The sequence below is a fragment of the Melospiza melodia genome, chromosome 5 (assembly GCF_035770615.1).
Source record: "Melospiza melodia melodia isolate bMelMel2 chromosome 5, bMelMel2.pri, whole genome shotgun sequence".
NCBI classification, from domain to species: domain Eukaryota; kingdom Metazoa; phylum Chordata; class Aves; order Passeriformes; family Passerellidae; genus Melospiza; species Melospiza melodia.
In genome coordinates this window covers 92,327,923-92,349,770 of record NC_086198.1, presented here as the reverse complement: position 1 = coordinate 92,349,770, position 21,848 = coordinate 92,327,923, and the positions used below count along the sequence as shown (strand labels likewise).

Below are 21,848 nucleotides of genomic sequence, written 5' to 3'. Positions count from 1 at the left end.
CTGTCAGGATTGTAAAATCCAAACCTGGCTGGATCAAAGGGGGCCTGGGGGAATGGCTGCTCTGTGGGAGTTGTTTAGGGACTTTTTCCCACTATCTAGTCACCAGCTTTTTCACTCTTCTCTATCCAGCTACCTCTTCTTCTTAATTTTTACCTCAAATATCAATGGTGCAATTAAAAGGATCCTCAGAGTGCATTCCTGAGGAGTGAAACCCAGGACCCAGGAGCAGACAGCAGCAGCATAAAGAGGAATTCTTCCCTCTCTGGCCTCATGCTGCTTTTCCACCACAAGGCTTTACAGCCATCTGGATCCCCTTGCAGATTATGCCCCTCCCCACAAAAATCCATAACCTAGCAACCTTATTTAGTGTCAGCTAGATCCTTCTGCCTTCCTGTTCCCAAATTGTGCTTGGCTCCTCCAGCTGCCTTTGTAGGATGGCTGCTGGCAGCTGTGATCCCATCACTGCCTCAGGGTGCTCATCTCCAGCAGGGTTTTGTAGGATTATTGATCCCTGTGTGCTGCACTGAGCATTATTTTTTTTCCCTTCATTAAGGGAGTTTTGGAAATGGGGGGAAAGGGTTTTAGGAAGTTGTTTAATCCATCTGCTTCTCAGTATTACAGTGGAGAGGGCAAGTTGCTCTTTGGCTCCATGGAAAGTGATTGGTTTTGGTTCAGCCTGAAGATGCCTTGATCAAAGTGGGATTTTTTCTTTTTTTTTTCTTCTTGTGATATTTTGGGAGTCCCCATTGCTTCCCACAGCTCTGTGTCATCAGCCAGGAATTTTCAAATTCTCTGGAGTGTTTCACACCAATTTCTCTGCTCTGACCCTTCAGCTGTGTAGGCTGAGTGCTTCTCATGGAGTTTCCAATTTGTGCTCCCCAAGGAACCTGTTTATTGAGGAACACTGTGAATGAGGAAAACCTACCACAAATGAGGTGGGAGATTATTCCCACTTGCCTGTGCTCTCATTGCTCTTTTTGGGCTAAAATACACCCAAATTGAATAATGTGTGTCCTGCCACCAACAGCCCATAAATGGAAATGATGGCTCCTGCCTCCTCTTGTCACCTCAGGAGTACAGAGAGGGCTGGGGGCAGGAGGAGGCAGCAGCACATCCTTTCCCACCACACTTTGGGGAGGAAGAGTGAGCTCACCAGGTCGTGATGTTGTTGGAACTGCATGCCAGGAAAAGGGGGGGAAAAATAATTACAAATCCCCAAGGCCAAAGGGGAAAAATTCCTCAAGTGTTATTTCATCTCTGAGCAGTGAATGGAGCTGTCCTTGGGCAGCTTGTGTGAGTTTTTCTGAGAGAGGCTCTGCCAGCTCTGCTTCAAACCCTCCTGGGAAGTGATTCCCAACTCTCTCATTCCTGATGGGAGCTCAGGCAGGGCTCTCCAAACTCTCCTTCCCCCTCCTCCAGACTGTATTAAATTGTGCTATTGATTTTATTTTTTTTTCTATTTATTTTTGCCTGTTTTCCTGGAACTTGCAAAATCAGCCCTGAGCAAACCTCTGGTTTGCTTTTCCAGCGGCGCTGGGAGAAAGAACTTGGCTTTCCAGAGGGTGATGGGAGCTGCAGCTGACCCATTTCTGCACGTTTCTCTGCCAGTGGCAGCAAAAACATTTTCCCACTTAAAGGTTCTCTTCAGTTTTAAAGTTCTGGGATTAATTGTTTCTTCAACTGCCCGGAATCAGAAGGGCTTGCTGGAAATTGCAGCAGCACAGTCGTGCTGCCGGATGTTGCTCTCTTTAGACTTTCCTAGTTTTTTTCCAATTGCTTTGTGGTGTTGTCACGTCACTTTCTGTGTCCCCTGCCCTGAGGCAGTGGAGAGGGTTAAGGTTTTGTGTTTGGTGTCAGCCAGCTGGGGAACAGAGCCAGGAAATTTCCTGATTCCAGTTCAAAAAAAGCATCGGATCCGCTCTCAGGGAGGAGGGATCAAAGGTCCAAAGCCGTTTGTGCTTGGAGGTCAGGTTGGTTCCTTGGAAGTCCAGGCACACACCAAAAACCCACCAGCACCCTGAGCCTACAGACAGCCAAAATGGGTTAAACAAATGTGGTTTTGTACTGTTTGACATCCAGAAGTTCTTTCTGTTGCTGTGATGGTGCTACAATATCACCCCAGCCAAGCTTTGCTGGATCCTGGTACAGCTCTGCTTGTGGTGTGAGGGACCTGTTGGGATGTTCCCTTTTCCCTGATCAATAACCCTGCCAAGCCTTGCACCATCCCTCACGCTCCTCCATTCCCTGCCAGGTTTGTGGAGTGAAGGATCTGGGCCAGGTTGGCTGCTCAGAGCTGGCACTGGATGTGGCATCCCCATGGCAGCGTCGCAGCTCTTTGAAATTGCATCATGCCAAGAGGTTTTGTTCTCCCCCCATGCTCAGTTCTGCTGTTCCTTGGTTTTGGACAGCAAAGGCCATCACTCCTGGCTGGAGCAGCACTGAGATTTCCCCTGCTCCATGAAGCAGCTGTGTGGTGATGGTGAAGCATCTCTGGGGTGATGGCAGAGCTGGTTTGGGGCTGGCTCTGCAGCTGCCTGTGATTTTCCCATCGCCACACTGCAGATCCTGGCTCTGGACCAGCTCCAGAGACAGAGCTGAAGGAAATTCCTTCCAGCTGCTTGAGGTCAGGCCTTTGCTTTGCTTTTGGGGTCCACGAGGGGGATTTTTTCCCTGCAAGTTAAACGAGGGTGTCTCTGGCTTCTGCTTAACACCTGGAAGAATCTTTTTCTTTTAAATATTATCCCGTTAGTCATAGCCATTAAATAACCTTCCTCTTGTAGAATCATTCCATGGAAGAATACCCTGCTTTGCACCACAACTTGGGCTGTTTCACAAAGGTCTTGTCAGCTGCTCCCAGTTTAACTTTCAACCAGTTAATAAGGCTTTTGGTTAAACCTGTCTGAAACACGTTGCGAAACGCCTTTGAAACTCGAGACGCCGTTCACAGCCCGCTTGAAACCTTTCCCATCGATAAAATATTCCAGCTTGGAGTTTGGCCACGGCTTAGCGTTCACTTTTCCCTGAGATTCGTGATTTCAGGCCTGCCTGTGGCTGGCTCTGAGGGCTGTTTAAAGCTCCTGGAGTTGGGTTGGCTTTGCCAGCCTGGCCAGTGGGATGCCCGGACCACCAGCTCCATCCAGTTAATGGCTGAGGAGATTCAGGCTGAGTTTGCTTTGAACCCCTGTGGAGAAAGTTGTTTGTCTTGAAAACATAAAGTAAATCCCTCTAAAAACAGGAGTTTATTTACAACAGCAGAAGCAGAAGCCAGTGCTCCACCCAGCATGTGGGCTGTATTTAGGTGTGAGGATGCACGGCACATGCATGGCCTCTTTATGCACTGATGTTATAAATAAATAATAATAAATTTTCTTGAAAAAGGACAAGCAGCTCCTTTTAATAAGTAAAACCCCAAGAAGGAGCCTGCAGTTCCAATCCCTGTGGCAAAGCAGCAGGGAAGCAGAAATCTGCAGCTTTCAGCCCGTGGCATTGCTTAAAGTGGCACCCCCTGGCTTGAGGGAGCACAGCACTGCCTCACTCCCCTCCTCCTCCCTGCCTCAGTTTCCCTACCTGTGAGCAAACAATTGCACGCTTTATTAATCCCTGTGAGATCTCTGAGGAACATTCTGAGTACGAGGCTGGCCCCACGTATTCAGGGCTTGCTGTGGCTGTGATGGGGATTAATTTGGGACGTGGCTTGGTGAGGTTTACCTTTCACAGCCCAGCTGTAATCAAAGCCGTGCCACGCTGGAGCTCGCTGACCTGTGGCACTCCCTTCCCTGGCTGCTCGATGGGCCATTAACCAGCACTTCGGCTTTTAATTAAAGCTGGGGTTTGTCCTCCTTGGAGAAATGGGGATGTGCTTGGCCCCACGTTGCTGAGTCATTGGAGGGTGTAAGGAAGGAGCTCAGGTTGTTGTGCCATTTGTGCCTCTCTGCATCCCAGGACAAGGAGCCATTGTTCCTTGCTGTTTTTCACAGAATCATGGAATTGCAGAATCATGGAGTGATTGGGGTTGGAAGGGACCTTAAAGCTCATCTCATTCCACCCCCTGCCATGAGCAGGGACACCTTCCAGTATCCCAGGTTGCTCCAAACCCCATCCACGCTGGTCTTGAACGCTTCCAGGGATCCAGGGGCAGCCACAGCTTCTCTGGACTACCTTTTCTATGTGCAGCCTGTGTCTGCCATCCCAGGAATTTCAGGGACCTACTGGTGGCCAAAAAATGCCCCACAGGCATCATCTCCCTGCTCTGAGATGCCTTGACCATGGAGAGAGCAACAGGGAGGCTTTTGTTCTGCACCAGAAACTTTTCATCCTTCTTTATGGCTCCTTTTTTATTTCTTTTGGCTGCGCCCTTGCAAATCAGAAGCAGCTTAAAATACAGTTCCCTCCCCACTACTCCCCTTAAAAAAAAAAAAAAAAAACAAAAAAAAAAAAAAAAACAACCCCAAAGCTTGGCTGCTTGGAATCATCAGATTTCACTGGAGTCTTTTAAAGTTAACAGTTTCCTGGATCCTGGGCAGACTAACTGATTCTTCCCCTTTAACCTCCGTGTTTTTTGCTGTAACATTTCTCAGCTGTTGCAGCAGGAGGGAGGGAGGACCAGGGCAGCTCCAATGTGGAGAAGGTTATTTCACACAGGGGTTGGATGAATCTGGTGTGGGATTCCCTGGATTTGCAGCACAGGGGACAGAAGGGTTGTCCCCAGGAGGCTGAGCCCCCAGGACATGGCTGGCAGGTAGGTCATGGCTGCATTTGTGACATTCTTTTGGGGCAAAATATTAGAAAAGTATTAGGGAAGTGGTTTCATTGGAGAGGAAAATGGGGTGCTGGGGGTTGGTCTGAGCTCTGTTTATTTGCTGGGGTCTGTGATGGTTCCTAGCTGTGCTCATGGACGCGGGGACTGCTGCAAGAGCAGCACAGCTCAGGTGAACACGAGCATGAGGAATTTTTCTGGCTTGATGGGATTTACTGCCCCAAATGCAACCTTGGATGTTCCACACTCACAGAATCTCTTAGTGGGATTGCTGAGAGAAGCATCACAAGTTAAAAGAGTTGGAAAGGGAAGAAAAGCAACAGTCCAGTGCTGGTTGGTTTTGGTGCCAAGAGTTGCAAGAGTTGTTTCTCCTTCCTTGCAAAAATTCACCTGGAGCTTTCCCAGACTGAGGACTGGGAAAGTTTCTCTGGGGTGGCTGAGGAGCTGCAGGCAGCCAGCCTTGCCCAGAGGCAGTGATTACCATCCTGAGGGTGAGGTGGAGCAGTGTCCTCCAGCTGAAACACCCTCATGCCCCGAGTGTCACCGAGGGGAGCCCCTGACCCGTCCCAAACCCCTCTGACCCACGGGAGTGAAACCCAAACCCAGCCCGCGGCTCCGAGCTGCGCATTAACTCCGCCAGAGCTGGGAACAAAGGTTTGGGGGCTGGATTGGGCTTCTTAAAATTGATTTGCAAAGCAAACCAGCTCAGCTGAGCGGAACAGGCGTCGGTGGAGGAGCGTGAGCTGCCTCCTGGGTGGTTGCTGGGCTATAAAATCCCATCCCCACCAGCGCTGGCAGGGGGATGTGCCGGCTCCCCGAGCGCTCGGAGCGCTTCCACGTTGGCCAGGAGAGGTTCTGAACATGCGTGGTGTCGGTCTCTGGAGGCTTTAATCAAATCCAGGCTTTACCAGAAATCGACTCGAAACTTCCAGCGAGGGAGGGAACTGAAAGCAGCCGGAGCAGGGAGGCTCCGGGCGGGTGCTGGGGCTGGCAGGGATGGTGCCTTCAGCAAGGGGACAGCCCCGGTGAGGCAGCCGGGATGAGAGGTGAGTCTGCTCCCCGTGGGAAGCCGGAGGAAAGCTCACAGGGTTTGGCAAAAAAGGGGCCTCAAGTGGGAAAGGAGATTTGGGAGTGAGGATGCTGCTTGAAGGGACTCTCAGAGGACAATTGGATTTTGGAGCGTCGCTCCCTGGCGTGTGTGGGTTCAGATCCTGCGGTTTCCCCACCTCTTCCCACCCCGTGCAAAATGAGGAGCTGTGCAATTACTGCACCGTGGAAAACTCCCTGCTCCAGGGGAGGCTTTTGTTATCCCTTGGTGATTTTATTTGGGAAATAAAGGGCTCAGACTGCAGGTACTTTCCTTGCTTGTAAAACTCCATCACACGTTGCTCTCCCGTGGGCAGGAGGGAAAACAAGGTGTATTTTTAACTTCCTTTTCTAAGCTGGGGACAGGGGAACTTTGTGCCTGGCCAGCAACGGTTGTGATCATCTGAGGGCAAATGGTTCAGAGAATGATAGGAAGATAAGAGATAATAAATAAGAGCAATTAAAAACCTGGGGGAGAGGATTTGCTGAAATTGTTATCCCAGACAGCTGCTCGGGGTTTAACTGGGGCTCTCCAAGGGCAGAGAGGTTTTGGTCACGGATCCCAGACATGGGACATGACATGACAGCCAAAATGGCTGCCTCTTCCTCTTGGCCACCTCTCACTGGTGCCTCGGGGCTTTCCTGGGGGGAAGGAGCCTGGGGCTGTGCTGAGGAGTAAAGCTGAAAGCTGCAGAAGTGCTCTTAAACCACCAAACCCGTGTGTCAGATGGGAAAACAAACAAAGCCTCCTTTACAGAGTCCCTAATGTCCCCATAATTTCTCTCATCAGCGCTGCTGTGTGTCCTGGGAATATCCTTGTCCTCTTCCTTTTCATCTTTGATCATTTTGCTGCAGGATTTCTATGGAATGAGGAGTCAGTCTTAGAAACCACTCGAGGGGAAGGGAAGGCAAACTTGCTCCAAGGCTTCCTGGCTGCTTTCAGTATTTTTACCAAGTTACTGCAGGGTTTGAGGGATGCTGGCTGCAGCTGGGCTGCTTGGATGCAATTCCCACCCTCCATCTCATCCAGTGGTTAACTTGAAGGATGATGTGTGAAAGGAGAAGAGCTGGAGGAGAAGCTCACAGTGGGAGAAGGAAAATCCCAGCCCCAGCTGATCCAGCCCTGCTTTGTTTTCAGGGTTACCAAGATGGGAGCTTGGTTTTGGGCAAGGAGGTGGGAGATGAGTGAGAAGTAATCTCCAGCCCTTTCCACATCCATTCAGGGGGACCAGTGGTCTGCAAATGCATCTCTGAGGAATGTCACACCCATGTGCTTTCTCCCTGTCTCCACAGCCTACCCATGAGCTCAGACTTCCAGCATTACAGTTTCAGGATGCCGAACATCGGGTTCCAGAACCTTCCTCTCAACATATACATCGTGGTTTTCGGCACAGCCATCTTCGTCTTCATCCTCAGCTTGCTCTTCTGTTGCTACTTGATCAGGTAAGGGAATAATGTTCCTCAAAAGCTTCCCTGCTTCCAGGCCCATCACTGATCCCTCCATCCCAAAAAGAGAATGGCAGCACCTGATTTCTTTGGCAGCACCAATTTCCTTGACACATCTTATGTCAACCTGATGTCCCACAAAGCAGTGACTTTATCCACTTAAAACCAGGAGTAGCAAACACATTTGCTACTAAAGGTATGGAATTGTGGTCAGCTTCTCAGAAAACCTGGAAAAGGGATGTTTCATGGTCCCTGCTTTCTGCTTAATGTTTGAACACATTTCCCTCTGTAATGAGTAACTCGTGTCCTGCGTGCCTAAGGAATGTTTAATACCTGCTCCGTTGCTTATTGAACACAAATTGCTCCTTCAGCGACACAGTTTGGAGATTAATGATGCAGAGTTGATGTGTTAATCTGGGCAATGGGGGAGCAGGATGGCAGGGTGAAAGGTTGTTCCTGTTTGGGGCTTGTTTTAATTATTTTATGGGCCATTGGGGAGATTGTTGGGCTGCTAATTGAGAGGAGAAACTCTTCCTGAGCAAAGGAAAATGAGGCAAGTGGGGAAAACCACAGTGCCTGAGAATTGAGCTGGTGATGGAGATGAGTTGTGCTGATAACCCAAGATGGGAGGAGGCTGTGCTTCAATCTGTCATCATTCTGCCAGCACTGGTACCCAAAATTCTGCATTCCCAGAGCTCTCCTCTCCAGCTTTTCCATCCCATCTCCCTCCCCTTTGTCCTTCCAGCTGGTCCCAGCTCCCTGCAAGCTGTGCATCCATCACATCCCTTCCCTGTGTTCCTGTAAAACAGGTACCCAGTGTCTCCCTGCACCACAGCATCCAGTCCTGCCAGGTTATCTATCCAGAGGATGTTGAAAATATTTTATCCCTCTCTTGCAGACCAGGGAAACGAGATTTCAATGTCAACCTTCTAAATACTTGATAATTCCCACCCATTTTCAGTTCTGTATGAAGCAAAACCTCATCAAACATGCAGATGAGCCCAAACCCAGGTTTACTGAGGGATGATTTGGGCTGCTTGGCCATCATATCCTAATTTTTTCCCCACTATTATGAAAATTGTGTTTTGAATGTGTATGAAAATAGACCAGAGGGCTCAAGGACTTGTTTTGCTCAGGTGGAGCTCGAGTCTATATGGCTCACTTAGAAAATTGCAGAGGTGTTTGCACTTGAGAGTATTTTCCTGGGCACTCACTGGGTGTGTTATGCCCCAAAGAAGGAGTAACAAGGAGTAATGTCTGGAAGGTCAAGCCAGAAAATCTTTAAATTTAGCAGCTGGAGGCGTGTTGTAAGAGAGAGAGGGTGAGTAACCGGTGAGAGAAGCCAGCAAGGAAGTGGCAAGTCCTCAGTCTCCTCACGCCTTTAAATCAAGACCTTTCTGGACCAGACATTTTGGCTCCTGTTCCTGAGGTGCTATTTAGCAACCCATGATAGATGTGGACTCGGATTAGGTCACCCAGTGATCCCTTTATAGCCCAAAACCCTAGAGAGCCTCCACAAATGGCCCTTCAGCCCTCCTCCCTTAGCTCTGTATTGGCAGAACAGAAGCCAAACAGGATCCTGCAGCCCCCATCAGGGAGGGCTTTGCTGTGCTGTGGGTTTTAGCTGTGCCAGTGTCCCAGGAGCATCCACCTCCACAGAAGCTGCTCTGTAATCTCAGCTCATCTGGGTTATAAAAGTCTGAATTTTGGAAGCATTGTAGGTGGACAACAGGATGAGGACCAGCCACCTGTGAGGGCAGAGGGACCAACAGAAGGACAGGGGGCTCCCCTCTGCTTCCATCTGTGGGGGTTCTTTGCAGGTAACAGCAGCTCCTGGCTTGCCCATAGGTGCAGCATCAACACAGCCCTTCCTCTCCCTCCTTTCCCATGACTCCACATCTCCAAATATTTGGCAAACACCACCCCCAGGCCCTGGTTCTCATTTCCTGCTCTGGATCAGAGCAGCCCCTGCAGCATCCAGAGTGTGGAAGAGCCAATATCAGGTGTATTCACCCCAAATCACAGAGCTGATGGCATTAAATAAAAGATGTGCTGGTGAAGGAGAGGATATGGACTGTGCTTTGCTGCTGTGTCAATACAGGCTGTGCTGCCTGCTCCAAAGTGACATTTTTAATTGGATTGGCTCAAAGCAAGAGTCCAGTTTCACAACAGAAATCATTATTGCCTGTGTATTGTTCAGGTGAACCTCGAGCTTTTCTGGTGCTGCAAACCACTCAGGTCAGAGCTCAGGTCCCTCATGGCTGCTGCCTCTGCTCAGCAAAATTACAGATAAAAAAGGAAGAACAAGGAAATGAGATTTTGCAGGCAGCTGGTCGTGTCTGATCTCTGGTGAATTAATGAAAGTGATGAACTCGTGTTGCCTTTGGTCCCATAAAACCCAGTGCAGAGGAATGCTGAGCTGAGCAATGCCACGCCACTGTGGGACAATTCTGCAGCATCCCCTCTCTCTGTGCTTTGCTGTGGATCATCCAGGGCTCATCCCTGCCCAGCCTGGAGCAGCTCAAAGGCTCTGGCAGGCTCAGGGCACACAGCACCTAAAAAGTCTTTTTTTTTATTGGGTTGTTTCCTTCTGCATTCAAACCTGCCAGGATCCAACACAGTGGTTGAGTTTTGTGTTCAGAGAAAGGAACAGAGCTGGGGAAGGGTCTGGAGCACCAGGAGAGGCTGAGGGAGCTGGGAAGGGGCTCAGCCTGGAGCAAAGGGGGATCAGGGGGGACCTTGTGGCTCTGCACAGCTCCTGACAGGAGGGGACAGCCGGGAACAGGGACAGGAGGAGAGGGAACGGCCTCAGGCTGGGCCAGGGGAGCTTTAGATTGGATATTGGGAAAATTTCTTCACCCAAAGGATGGTCAGGCATTGGCACAGCTGCCCAGGGCAGTGGTAGAGTCCCCATCCCTGTGAGGATTTAGAAGCCATGTGGAGGTGGCACCTGGGGACATGGGGCAAGGGTGGCCTTGGCAGTGCTGGGGGACTGGATGATCTTAGAGAGCTTTTCCAACCCCAGCAATTCTGTGATTCCATGAAGAGCCCAAGGAGCCTGGCTGATCTGGGACAGCAACACAATAATGGGACAAAAAGCCAGGGCCTCCCTTCTCCTTCTACTATAAAGCATCTAATATGGAAATCTCAAAACTAAACCTGCAAAACATTTTCCCTCTGCAGTTTATCCCCATAGTTGTTCACGTGCTGCAGGTGATTGAGTCACCCAGAGAAGCAGGGAGCTCCCACTGCTGCAGCAGAGATCCCAGAGCCCAGCAGAGGCAGCTGCTCCTGCAGGGACAGGGTGACACACACAGCATCAGCAGCCAGGCACTGTGTGGTCCCTTATCTCGGGCAGACATCTGCCAGGAATTCCTGGGGAGTCACAGCACTTGACACCACATGGATGGAGGGAACAGAGCTTGCCAGGATCGGGGGCTCCTCACACAGCTGCTCCATCTGGCCCAGGATCCTGGCTCAGGGAGCAAGGAGGGGCAGGCTGAGCTCGCACGCTTCAGCACCAGATGTGCTCTGCTGCTCCCCAAATCCTCCAGGGAGAAGGTTTTTTTTTGGGGGGGAAAAATCTCCCTGTCTTGCTCAGCACCAGTCCAAGAAATTGCAGATCTGTGCTTCCTGCCACATCCACAGCCAGGTGGTCACTTCCTCCCCACCACTGCTCTGTGCAAACCCAGGGCACTGGGAATATTTCTCTGTCTGCTCTGGGGTGCCCTGACCCCCAGGGCAGCACTGACTTTCACCCTCATCCATGGAGAAAGTTTCCCACACTTCAAGATAGACTGGAATCCACAAAAGTGTGAAATAGATTACAGAGAGTAGTGTAGGTGGGAAATTGAGGGTTTGGGATTTTTAGTGTGTTGTGGATGGCAGCAAGATGGAGGGCACAGGGTGTCATCCTGGGTTTCTCCTTCATGCTTCTTCTTCCTCCTTCTCCATGGGTTTGGGTGGCATTTTGTAATTGGGCAGAAAAGTCTGCATTGTGGGCTCTGCGGGATCAGTTATTGGGTTAAAAGGGAAAATAATCCAGGTGTCAGCTCTTAACTGGATAGTTTAGTCTGAAAAGACCTTGGAACAAGAGATTGTTGGCCATTTTGTGCCTTGCTGCTGAACTCCCAGCAGTGAGACTGTTTTACTGATAAGAAATAATCAACACTGTCTCAAGCGCCTTAAATGCAGAACCCAAAAACCTCCACAGCTGGTACCCCCACACTGCCCCAAGGTGCTCCAGTGGCTTTGGCTCATGGGGGCCAAACCCTTGGTGGCCTCTCAGTGCTCCATCCAGGGGGAAGCTGCTTCCCATTCCCATTCCCATTCCCAATGCAGTTTTCCCTTCCTGTGGCTCCAGCCTGGCTCGTCCCCATCTGTGTTTCATAAGCGCCGGATCCCCGCGGCTCGGGCCGGTTTCATCCTGTTCCCTCCATTGTTCTGCATCTTCTGCTCATGTTTCTGCTCAGGGTCACTGCCACAGGGATGAGACCCCAGTCTCCTCCTCCTCCTCTCCTCCTCCTCCTCCTCCTCCCTGCCTGCTGCAGTGTTTTCCATGGTTCTGCAGGCGGGTTCCTGCCAGGCAGCAATGCTGGATGGCTCCCTGTGAAATTTGGCACTCAGGAGCTTTGTGCATCTCCCCCTGCAGCATTAAAGTGCATTTTTATCCATCTCTCACCTTCTAATGCCCACAACATTTTGTGGGAGGGTGTCAGACATAAGGGAATTTTTTTTCCATCCCATTTTTATAACTTCCCCCACTGCAGCATGGCGGGGTTGGAAAATCCCCAGAAACTCAGGGATTTCAGACAGCCCTCAAAATATTTTTGCAGAATAGAAATTCCAGGCGAGGGGGTTTCCCATCTAAAATCACTCAGGGCTGGGTGGGGAAAATATTCCTGTGGCTCTCCAAGCCCTGCAGCCACGCATTGACTCTGTATTGAAAGTCCTTGGCCAACTCTTCAGCCCTGGAGACTTCCCTCCTGAGTTTTCCAAGCACTTTATTAAATGCCATGTCTGGTAATGAAGGGCAATATTGGTTATTTTAATTTGAAGTGTATTTATTTTAGGAGCATAATGGGTTTCTCCAGCCAGCAGATGCCTGTGGAGCTCCCTGCTGGCTCTGACTGGAGAGGGAGGGGATGGAACCAGCAGCACTTTGCTTGTGGCCTGAAATCCCTGCTGGACTTGCCACTGCAGCAGGTTCAACCCATTCATCTCCATCCTTCACTTTGCTCCTGGTTTGATTGATTTTAGAATTGAGGATAAGGCTGAGTTTGAGGAGCCCAGTGCAACACGATGGGGGCTTTGGTGGGAAACCTCTGGTCAGGATCTCCTTCCCTGTCCCTGCTGGAGTGGGAGCAGGGCTTTGCTCAGGTCTGAACCCCCACACCTTGAAAAATGGTGCTGCACTCAGTGCTGGAGTTATTGCCAGCAGAAGGGTTGGAAACTGAGGGCATTCATGGCACACTGTGATTTCCTCACCCACTTTTTCTGGTCTTAACTGTGAGGTTGATGTGTGCTTTGGGATGGAGATATTGCCCTGCCAGCAACAGGGAAAGCTGAATACTGCCTAAACATGTCATTTCCTGTGGCCATTCTCATTTCTGAAATAAAAAATGTGAACTGTAACATGTTAAAGCTGGAAAGGAGGGAAGTGGAATGTTTGAGGTATTACAATAATCCTGATGTTTTTGCCTGACCTCCCATTTCTCCCTGTTTTCACTGCAGGCTCAGGCATCAGGCACACAAAGAGCTTTACGCCTACAAACAGGTGAGATGATCCTCTCACTTTTTTTTCCTTTCTCCCTAGTGCCAAATCCATCAATTTTCCTCTCCTTGGGAGGCTTCTGGCCCTGTCCCTGCTGATTTTATTGTCCCCAGCCAGCACCATCCCTCACCTGCTCATCCCTGGGTTTCCCAGTTTTCCTCTGAGGTCCTGAGCAGTGGGAACATCTCCACCTTTGGGGCATCCCAACCTCTCCAGCCTCACCCAGTGCACAGCAGTGATGCCATCACTCCCCCAGCCACCAAACCTTGATTTTGTGGGGTCTGGATCTGGCTGCTCCAAATTCCTGAAGCCACAGGGCTTTTCCAGAGAGCAGCTCCATGGCAAGCCCAGCTCTTCCCTGCCACCCACCTGTTGTTAAAATAACCACAGCCCAGGGGTGGGTGTCAGGCTGCTGCTTCCATGTCCTGTTTTCTCCAGGATTTGTGGAATTTTCTGCCTCTGACCCCTTGATCTGTGCAGGAAGCTGGGTGGAATTGGGCTGAATTGTCCTGCATTTATGGCCCTGTCTATGTGCTCAACTTGGATGCAGGGAAAACGAATGGGAGCCCAGGAGGGTTAAATTTGGGAGGAAAGCTCCTGGATTTGGTCCTTGTGGTTTTACCTTTCCCCTTCCCCTGTCCCTGCACAGGGCCCCTCGTGCTCCCTGGCTGTGCTGGGTTCACTGGGGGGGTTCCAGTCCTACTGGGACACTCAGTGGGATCCCTTTGTGGAGATTTTTCTGGGAATGCTGATGGCAGAAGCTCTGTCCTGACCCCAGCTCTTTGCCTTGCAGGTCATACTCAAGGAGAAGGTGAAGGAGCTGAACCTCCATGAGGTGAGCACATCCCGGGGCAGCAAAAGCTCCCTCTCCCTCTCCCTCCTCTTCCTCACCCTGGGGAGGGGGGAAAAACCCTCAAATTCCACTCCCCTGGGAGCAGAGCATGCAGCCAGCTGGGCTTTGGAAATGGGGAAAGATTCTCTGTAAAAATCTGGATGAAGCCCTCTCCCTCCTCCTGGCTCCCCTTGGCTTTTCCTGCATCTTTATTGTTATTTATTGTGTTCTTCTTATCACAGTGATAAGAAGCTGTGGATAAGGGGAGGCCAGGGCAGTCTGGGCCGTGTATAAACAGTGTCCCTGAGCAGGGACGTCCCTCTGGGGTGTGACAGTGCCCAGCTCAGCCCTGGGCAGGGAAAGCTGCAATCAGGATAAACTCAGCTCTTCCAAGAGGCAAATCCCTCCTCCCTCCCTGCCCCCCAAGGGCTCAAACACCTTCCTTTATCTCCATGGCCTTCCAGGCTCTTTGGGGCTGAGCCTTTCTATTCACAGCCCATTTTTCCTGATGAATTTGAGCAGGAATCTGCTGAAATCCCAGTCAAAGCACGGCCTGGATTGATTTATTCCTCTGGAGATAACAAAAATGCCCACCCACATCTGGGCACGAGATGGGCTGCTCATGTGCTCAGCACCAGCTCCAGTTGTTTCTAAACCATTATTTTATTTTATTTTATTTTATTTTATTTTATTTTATTTTATTTTATTTTATTTTATTTTATTTTATTTTATTTTATTTTATTTTATTTTATTTTATTTTATTTTAATTTTATTTTATTTTAATCCTCTGAGCAGAGCCCATCCCACGTTTTATCCTGACCCCCCACTCCCCACAGCCCCCAGGGTAAATCCCAAGGGCCCCGGGGTTGTGGGCAGTCCCTCTTCCAGGCCCCTATTTCTCATCCACTCCCTTTAAACCGACCTGCAGTGGGTTTTTGTCGGCACACGGGCTTCAAAGCACTTCCTGGGGTGAGAAATGGGCTGGAGGAGGGACTTGGGAATGTGCCAGAGCCGGGAATGGCCTCAATAAGCTCAGCCCTCCTCCTCCAGCTCTGTTCCCAGCTGTCTGCAGCTCTCCCAGCTTTTGGGAGGACCAGGCCTCTGTGGGGAAGAGGACAGAGCTGTTCAAGCTCTTCCCTGGGATTTGGAAAAGCCTGGAAGGGTTTAGCTTAAAAAAAATCCCGTTTTGGGGGTTTGTACCTTGGCATTTGCAGGCAGTGTTTCTGGAAGGCAGAGAAGAGGGTGGGAATTTTCCAACAGGATGGGGCGGCTGCCCAGAGCCCTGTGCAGGGAAAGCTCCCACCCAGCCCTTCCCTCCCTGCCTCTGCCTCTGGATTTCCCCTTTTCCCATCCTTCTGCCTCTGCCAGGCCCTGGGGGAGCTCAGGGTGTGTGATCCTCAGGGGTGACCCCAACAGCTGCACTGAGAGATCCCAGGCCAGGGAGGTCGGGAAAACCACCCAGGAAAATCCAAAACCCCCTGGGATATCCAGAATGAGCCAGGAGGAATTGGCTGGGAGGGTGAGGGAGGTTTGGCTGAAGAAACAGCCAGCAGCTTTCCCAGCCCTGGCACAGGCATGGCAACAATCCCATTGCCTTTTCCTCTTCCCAGAGGTGTCCCTGTGGATGCAGCCAGTCCCAGGGAGCAGGCAGCAGTGTGGATCCATCCCCCGCACCCCAAAACCTCAAACATCCATCCCCCTGCACCCTAAAACCTCAAACCCATCCCAGCTTTGGGGCTGTTCCCTTGTGGATCCATCCCCTGCATCCTAAAACCTCAAACCCATCCCAGCTTTGGGGCTGTTCCCTTGTGGATCCATCCCCTGCACCCTAAAACCTCAAACCCATCCCAGCTTTGGGGCTGTTCCCTTGTGGATCCATCCCCTGCACCCTAAAACCTCCAACACTTCCCAGCTTTGGGGCTGTTCCCTTGTGGATCCATCCCCTGCACCCTAAAACCTCCAACACTTCCCAGCTCTGGGGCTGTTCCCTTGTGGATCCATCCCCTGCACCCTAAAACCTCAAACCCATCCCAGTTTTGGGGCTGTTCCCTTGTGGATCCATCCCCTGCACCCTAAAACCTCAAACCCATCCCAGCTTTGGAGCTGTTCCCTTGTGGATCCATCCCCTGCAGCCTAAAACCTCCAACACTTCCCAGCTCTGGGGTTGTTCCCTGGAGGCTCTGTGGTCCCTTCCAGCAGGAAAGGGAGGTCCTGGAGTTTGGGCAGAAAAATTTGGGAAGCCTTTAGGGGAAATTTCATTCCTTTGAGGGTGATAAAGCCCTGGCACAGGGTGCCCAGAGAAGCTGTGGATCCCTGGAAGTGCCCAAGGCCAGATTGGACAGGGCTTGGAGCACCCTGGGATAGTGGGAGGCGTCCCTACCCATGGCATGGGGTGACACTGGATGGTTTTTAAGGTCTTTTCCAACCCAACCCAGTCCATAATTCCCTGATTTTAGCTATCTGGTCGTTTTTATTTGCAAATGTTGCTCCCTGAGCACTGACCCTCCCTGTGCATCCTCCCCTGCAGATCTGTGCCGTGTGCCTGGAGGAGTTCAAGCCCAAGGACGAGCTGGGCATCTGTCCCTGCAAACATGCCTTCCACAGGAAGTAAGTGTGGGCAGGAGGGGCAGCAAAAGGGAAAAGGGGCAGCAAAAGGGAAAAGGGGCAGGAAAAGGGGCAGGAAAACCCCCTTTGGATCACCTGGGGCAGCTGCAGAACTGAGTGACAGTTTGGGGAGCTGGGCTGGGATTTGTAGGATGCCCCGTGCTGAGTCAGCACTTGGCCTTGGTGAACCTCATGGATCCTTTCCAAGCCAGTCTGTAATTCCATGAAAAATGTAAATATATATATTTTATATAGGTGTGGTTTATAGAAAGCAAACCAATAATAACAATAACAACAACAACAATAAAAATAATAATAATAATAACTGTACTATATAATATTCCATATGTTAAAACTACAGCATATCCTACTACATATTACAGTTATTTTTATATTCTCTGTGTGTTTATATATACATTATATAGATTTTAAACATTATATATTTATATTTATATATTTTACATATTTATACATTTATATATACACTATACTATATATGCTGGATATACTATCTAAAACTATATTAATATATAATATATAAGACATTTTATATATTATATATAATTATAATTACATAATATATATTATATATTATATATAATGTATATATTAAATGTATGTTTATATACTGTGCTATATATACTGGATATACTATCTAAAACTATAATATATATTATAATATATAACATAATATATAATTATATGTAATACATAACATCCATAATGGTATGATTACATCAGAGTTATTTACATAATTTTTATTTTTATTTATCCATACACATTATATATATGATTGTGTATTATTGGTATATTATTTACAGATTCTGTGTCTATAATTTCACAGACACCTTTTATGTATATATTTTGTTTATTTTTGGTAGGTGTATGCATTTTATATCCCTATTATATAACATTTACCTATAACTATAATCTATAAAAATATATTAGATATATAAATAATACACAAAACATATCTATACAAAATCCCTGTATATAAACACAGAGAACCCCCTCAAAAAATCCCAATAAAACATAAAGGCATCCAAATGGTGAATTACAAACTGGGCAGCAGCAAAGCTCCAGGGCAGGTCAAGGGGCTTGGGGGGATTTTAGCAGCTCCACATCAATGTCAGGCGTGTCCCCAGTGATGTCAGGTGTGTCCCCACCTGTGTCAGCTGTGTTCCCACTGACATCAGGTGTGTCCCCAGTGATGTCAGGCATGTCCCCAGTGATGTCACATGTGTCCCCGTCAATGCCAGGCATGTCCCCACTGATGTCAGGTGTGTCTCCATCAATGTCTGGTGTGTCCCCACCTGTATCAGCTGTGTTCCCACTGACATCAGGTGTGTCCCCAGTGACATCAGGCATGTCCCCAGTGATGTCACATGTGTCCCCAGTGATGTCAGGCATGTCCCCACTGATGTCAGGTGTGTCTCCATCAATGTCTGGTGTGTCCCCAGTGACGTCAGGCATGTCCTCACTGATGTCACGTGTGTCCCCATCAATGTCAGGCATGTCCCCATCAATGCCAGGCATGTCCTCACTGACATCAGGTGTGTCCCTAGTGTTGTCAGGTGTCCCCAGTGATGTCAGGCATGTCCTTACTGATGTCAGGTGTGTCCCCACCTGTGGCAGGTGTGTCCCCATCGATATCAGCTGAGTCCCCATCAATGTCAGGTGTGTTCCCACTGACATCAGATGTGTCCCCGCTGATGTCAGGCATGTCCCCGCCGATGTCACGCGTGTCCCCACTGACGCCCGGTGTCCGGTGTCCGCAGGTGCCTCATCAAGTGGCTGGAGGTGCGGAAGGTGTGTCCCCTGTGTAACATGCCGGTGCTGCAGCTGGCGCAGCTGCACGGCAAGCCGGACCCGGGCCCGCCGCAGGGGCCGCTGCCCGGCTCGCAGAACATCGTATAGAGCATCGTCCGTCCCGGGCCGGGCCCGGCCGCGCCCGCCCGCGGCGCTCGGACACAACCAAAGCACTTGGGCCGCAGCGGAGCGGCCCCGAATCCCGCCGGGATGAAGCCTGGGCTCGGATCCTCCGCCAGGGCCGGGAGGGGACTCGGCGTCCTCGGCGTCCTCGGCACGACCTCCTTCTTCCAGCACCTCCCTCCTGCAGCCCCGCGGCCGCCGGGAAGCGAAGGGGGCACCCGGCGAGCTCCGGGAGCTCCACGGCCCCGAGCTCCGGCACTGCTGCCCCGAGCCGGGCGGGCCCCGAGCGTCGCGGCCGGTTCTGCTCCCTCCTCCTCGCCTTCGGTTCCTTCGCCTTTGCGGCTCCCGGCAGGAAAGGGCTCTCACCCCTGGAGTCGGGTGTCCCCTCGGCACCCGCTGTCACCCCTGGTGGTGGCCGTGCGGGGTCTCCCGGCTTTGGATTCCCCTCACCCTCCCGAGGGTGGCTGTCCCTCCTCCTCGGCTACCTCAGGGGCCTGGAGCTCCTGGAAGGGGAAGCGAGAGCCACGGCGCGGGGGCAGCGGCAATCGCGGCCGGGCAGCAGCGATCCCGGCCGATCCTGTGGGATCATCCCGGCCGATCCTGTGGGATCATCCCGGCCGATCCTGTGGGATCATCCCGGCCGGGCTGCGGCAATCGCGGCCGATCCTGTGGGATCATCCCGGCCAGGCAGCAGCGATCCCGGCCGATCCTGTGGGATCATCCCGGCCGATCCTGTGGGATCATCCCGGCCCTTCCAGCCGGGCTCTTCGGGTTCCCCTTGCCAAAACACCCGAACCCCATCAGCGCCTGGGGGAGCTGGGCCACCCCCTGGCCTCTCCGGGTTTTTGGTGTCCCCTGCTGTCCTCAGCTGTCGCATTCCCGGGGTGGGGAGGGGGTGTCAGTATTCCCGGGGCAGGGCTGGGGGGGCTCCTGGTGCCGTCCCCCCTCCCTAAAAAAACCCGGGACTGTTTATGGAGCGTGGAGCCTCATAGACGTGTTTGTACACTACAAATTCTGCAGCAGAATATTTTTTAAAACATTCGCTGGTTTTGGTTTTTTTTTGGTTTTTTTTTTACTCTTGTTTGTTTGGTTTTTTTGTAAGCTCTATTTTTGTATATTTAATTGCTATTTGAAAATTCTAATAATGCGTCTTTTTTGCTAATCACACTCTTCTTAAGGAAAAACCAGGAAAGAAAAAAAAAAAAAAAACAAACAAAAAACAAAAACAACCAAGAGTTTGCATGTGATTTGACTTGAATTGTAAATAAAAGCAGGTTTTGGAAGCGGGGGTGTGTTTGCAGGGGGTCTGTCCCCCTTCCCTTGTTCGCTGTCACCATGGGGATGTCCCCAGCAGGGGAAGGACACAGATGGGCAGGTTTGGGGTTGGGGTCACGTTGTCCATGTCCCAGAGCTGAGACTATGGGGACAGCACCCCATGGGGATGCAGAGCACCCCAAAAGCCCCAGCTAAGAGGGATTGTGCAGGATCCAGGAGAGTTTCCTTGCTTAGGGAGAGGATATTCCTCTTCCCAGCCCAAATCCCACCCCAGATCCCTAACGCCGACCTCCCTTAGGGCAGGGCAGGGTTCGGCTCCAGCTCAGCGCTGCGGGATCCCCGGGGGTGCAGCTCCAGCCCCGATCCCTGCTCACTTTGTCCCACTCCTGCTCCTCCTCAAGGCTCGGCCAGGCGGGTGCCAAAGTCCCCCTGGGTTGTGCCCATGGGGTGGCCGAGCTGGGGTCACCCCGGGCTGGGGTCCCTGCAGGGCCCCGGTGGGAAGGGGAAAGCGGAGCCCCGCGTGTCCTGTCCCTGTCCCCGTCCCTGCCTGCGGGGCTGCCGCCCTCTAGTGCCGGCTCCACCTGGAATCCTTGGGATGAGCAGGAACCTTAAATCCCATCCCATTTCACCCCGACATGATCAAGAACCTTTCACTATCCCAGGCTGCTCCATCCTGGCCTTGGACACTTCCAGGGATCCGGGGGCAGCCCCAGCTTCTCTGGGAAATCCATTCCAGGGCCTCCCCACCCTCACAGGGCAGAATTCCTTCCCACTATCCCATCTCTCCCTCCTGCCCTCTGGCAGTGGGAAGCTGTCCCTCAATGTCCTGCTCACCTTCTCCAGAAGGCTCCCCAGGGATTGTGCTGCCATTTTTGGGATGATGAACTCGCTGGGTGCCTTCCCCCTGCTGGGACAAAGTCTGAATCTCCCACAGAGCTGCACAGAACAGTTATTTTTGGTGTTTCCACCCCACAGCTCCTGCTCTGGATTGATGCTGCACCCTCCTCAGCAATCCCATTCCTATCAATGATCCATAAAGAAGTTTCTCATCAATGCCAAAACTGCTGCAATTTCCCCAGAATAATTAATGTGCTTTAAATTTCTCCCCCCTTCTTTAAAATATTTTGAAATACAACTGCTTCCCAGAACCTGAAACATGCAGGGAGGGAGAAACAATCAAAGATTACCAACAATTATTTTCAGTGACCTAAAAACCAAGTGGGGTCAACCCCAATTTCCCCAGAACATTCCTGCTCATTCCCAGCAACATCCATCCCACTGTGCTGGAGCTCCAAGAACAAGACATAAAGCAAACAAAGGGTTTGAAGCATATAAAAAATAATATTTTATAACAAAAAAAAAAAAAAAAACAAACCAAGCAGTTTACAAAAAAGGAATAGACAATAAGCCAGGAACTTTGGTGCTGGGATCAGACCGTGCTGGAGCTACTCCAAAATCCAGAGAAAAAGGAGTTACACAGGCTCAGTACAGAGTGAGGAGAGGAAAACCTGCAGGATGCTGAGCCCAGGGATCAGGCTCTGGGATTGCTGCTGGAATTCCCAGCCCTCCAGAGATTTCCCAGCTCTCCACAGCACAACCATGGCAAGGTGGCTTCCTAATACAAGCCAGGCTTTTCCTGTGGAGCTCAAGGATCCCCACACCCTCCCAGCCCAGCCTATCACTGACCTGTTACATCAAGGAGCCACACAGCTCCCAGCACACAGACATTCCAAAAAGCCAAAGTTTCTGTGCCTTTTCCAGGAGTTTTGGCTGTGAGGGTGGGTGAAAGCCCAGCCAGGTACATTTGTGTTAAATTTCAGGTGGTGCAGCAGGAGCTGAGTCTAGAAACCCTTCAGTCAGCACTCAGAAATGGAGATGTTCTTAATGGAGAGTTTGGGAATCTTTGTGTGATTTCACAAGGAGTGAAGAATAAATGAGAATTTGAATTCAGCTGATCCCACACAGGGTGCCCAGAGCAGCTGTGGCTGCCCCTGCATCCCTGGCAGTGCCCAAGGCCAGGCTGGACAGGGCTTGGAGCACCCTGGGACAGTGGGAGATGTCCCTGCCCATGGAATGAGATGGTTGGAGGTCCCTTCCCACCCAGACCATTCCCTGAGCTGTATGATCCTGGAACAAACACCAGG

The 21,848-nt window shown here is 50.9% G+C and overlaps 1 protein-coding gene across 5 annotated transcripts in view; it reads left to right on the top strand.

The window, feature by feature from the left end:
* The window catches only part of RNF24 (ring finger protein 24), a 30,817-nt gene extending 11,347 nt beyond the window's left edge, over nt 1-19,470 (top strand). For 3 of the 5 annotated variants that reach the window (XM_063157883.1, XM_063157882.1, XM_063157879.1), the window contains 5 exons: nt 7,136-7,285; nt 13,022-13,064; nt 13,855-13,896; nt 16,421-16,500; nt 18,276-19,470. In XM_063157883.1, the coding sequence (XP_063013953.1) occupies nt 7,143-7,285; nt 13,022-13,064; nt 13,855-13,896; nt 16,421-16,500; nt 18,276-18,414 (447 nt within the window). In that variant the 5' untranslated portion in view covers nt 7,136-7,142 and the 3' untranslated portion in view covers nt 18,415-19,470. Of the gene's footprint in view, nt 1-4,550; nt 4,739-5,418; nt 5,803-7,135; nt 7,286-13,021; nt 13,065-13,854; nt 13,897-16,420; nt 16,501-18,275 lie in introns of those variants that run through there. The other 2 variants (XM_063157878.1, XM_063157881.1) reach the window with 2 other exon arrangements.
* Nucleotides 19,471-21,848: the final 2,378 nt, after the last annotated feature.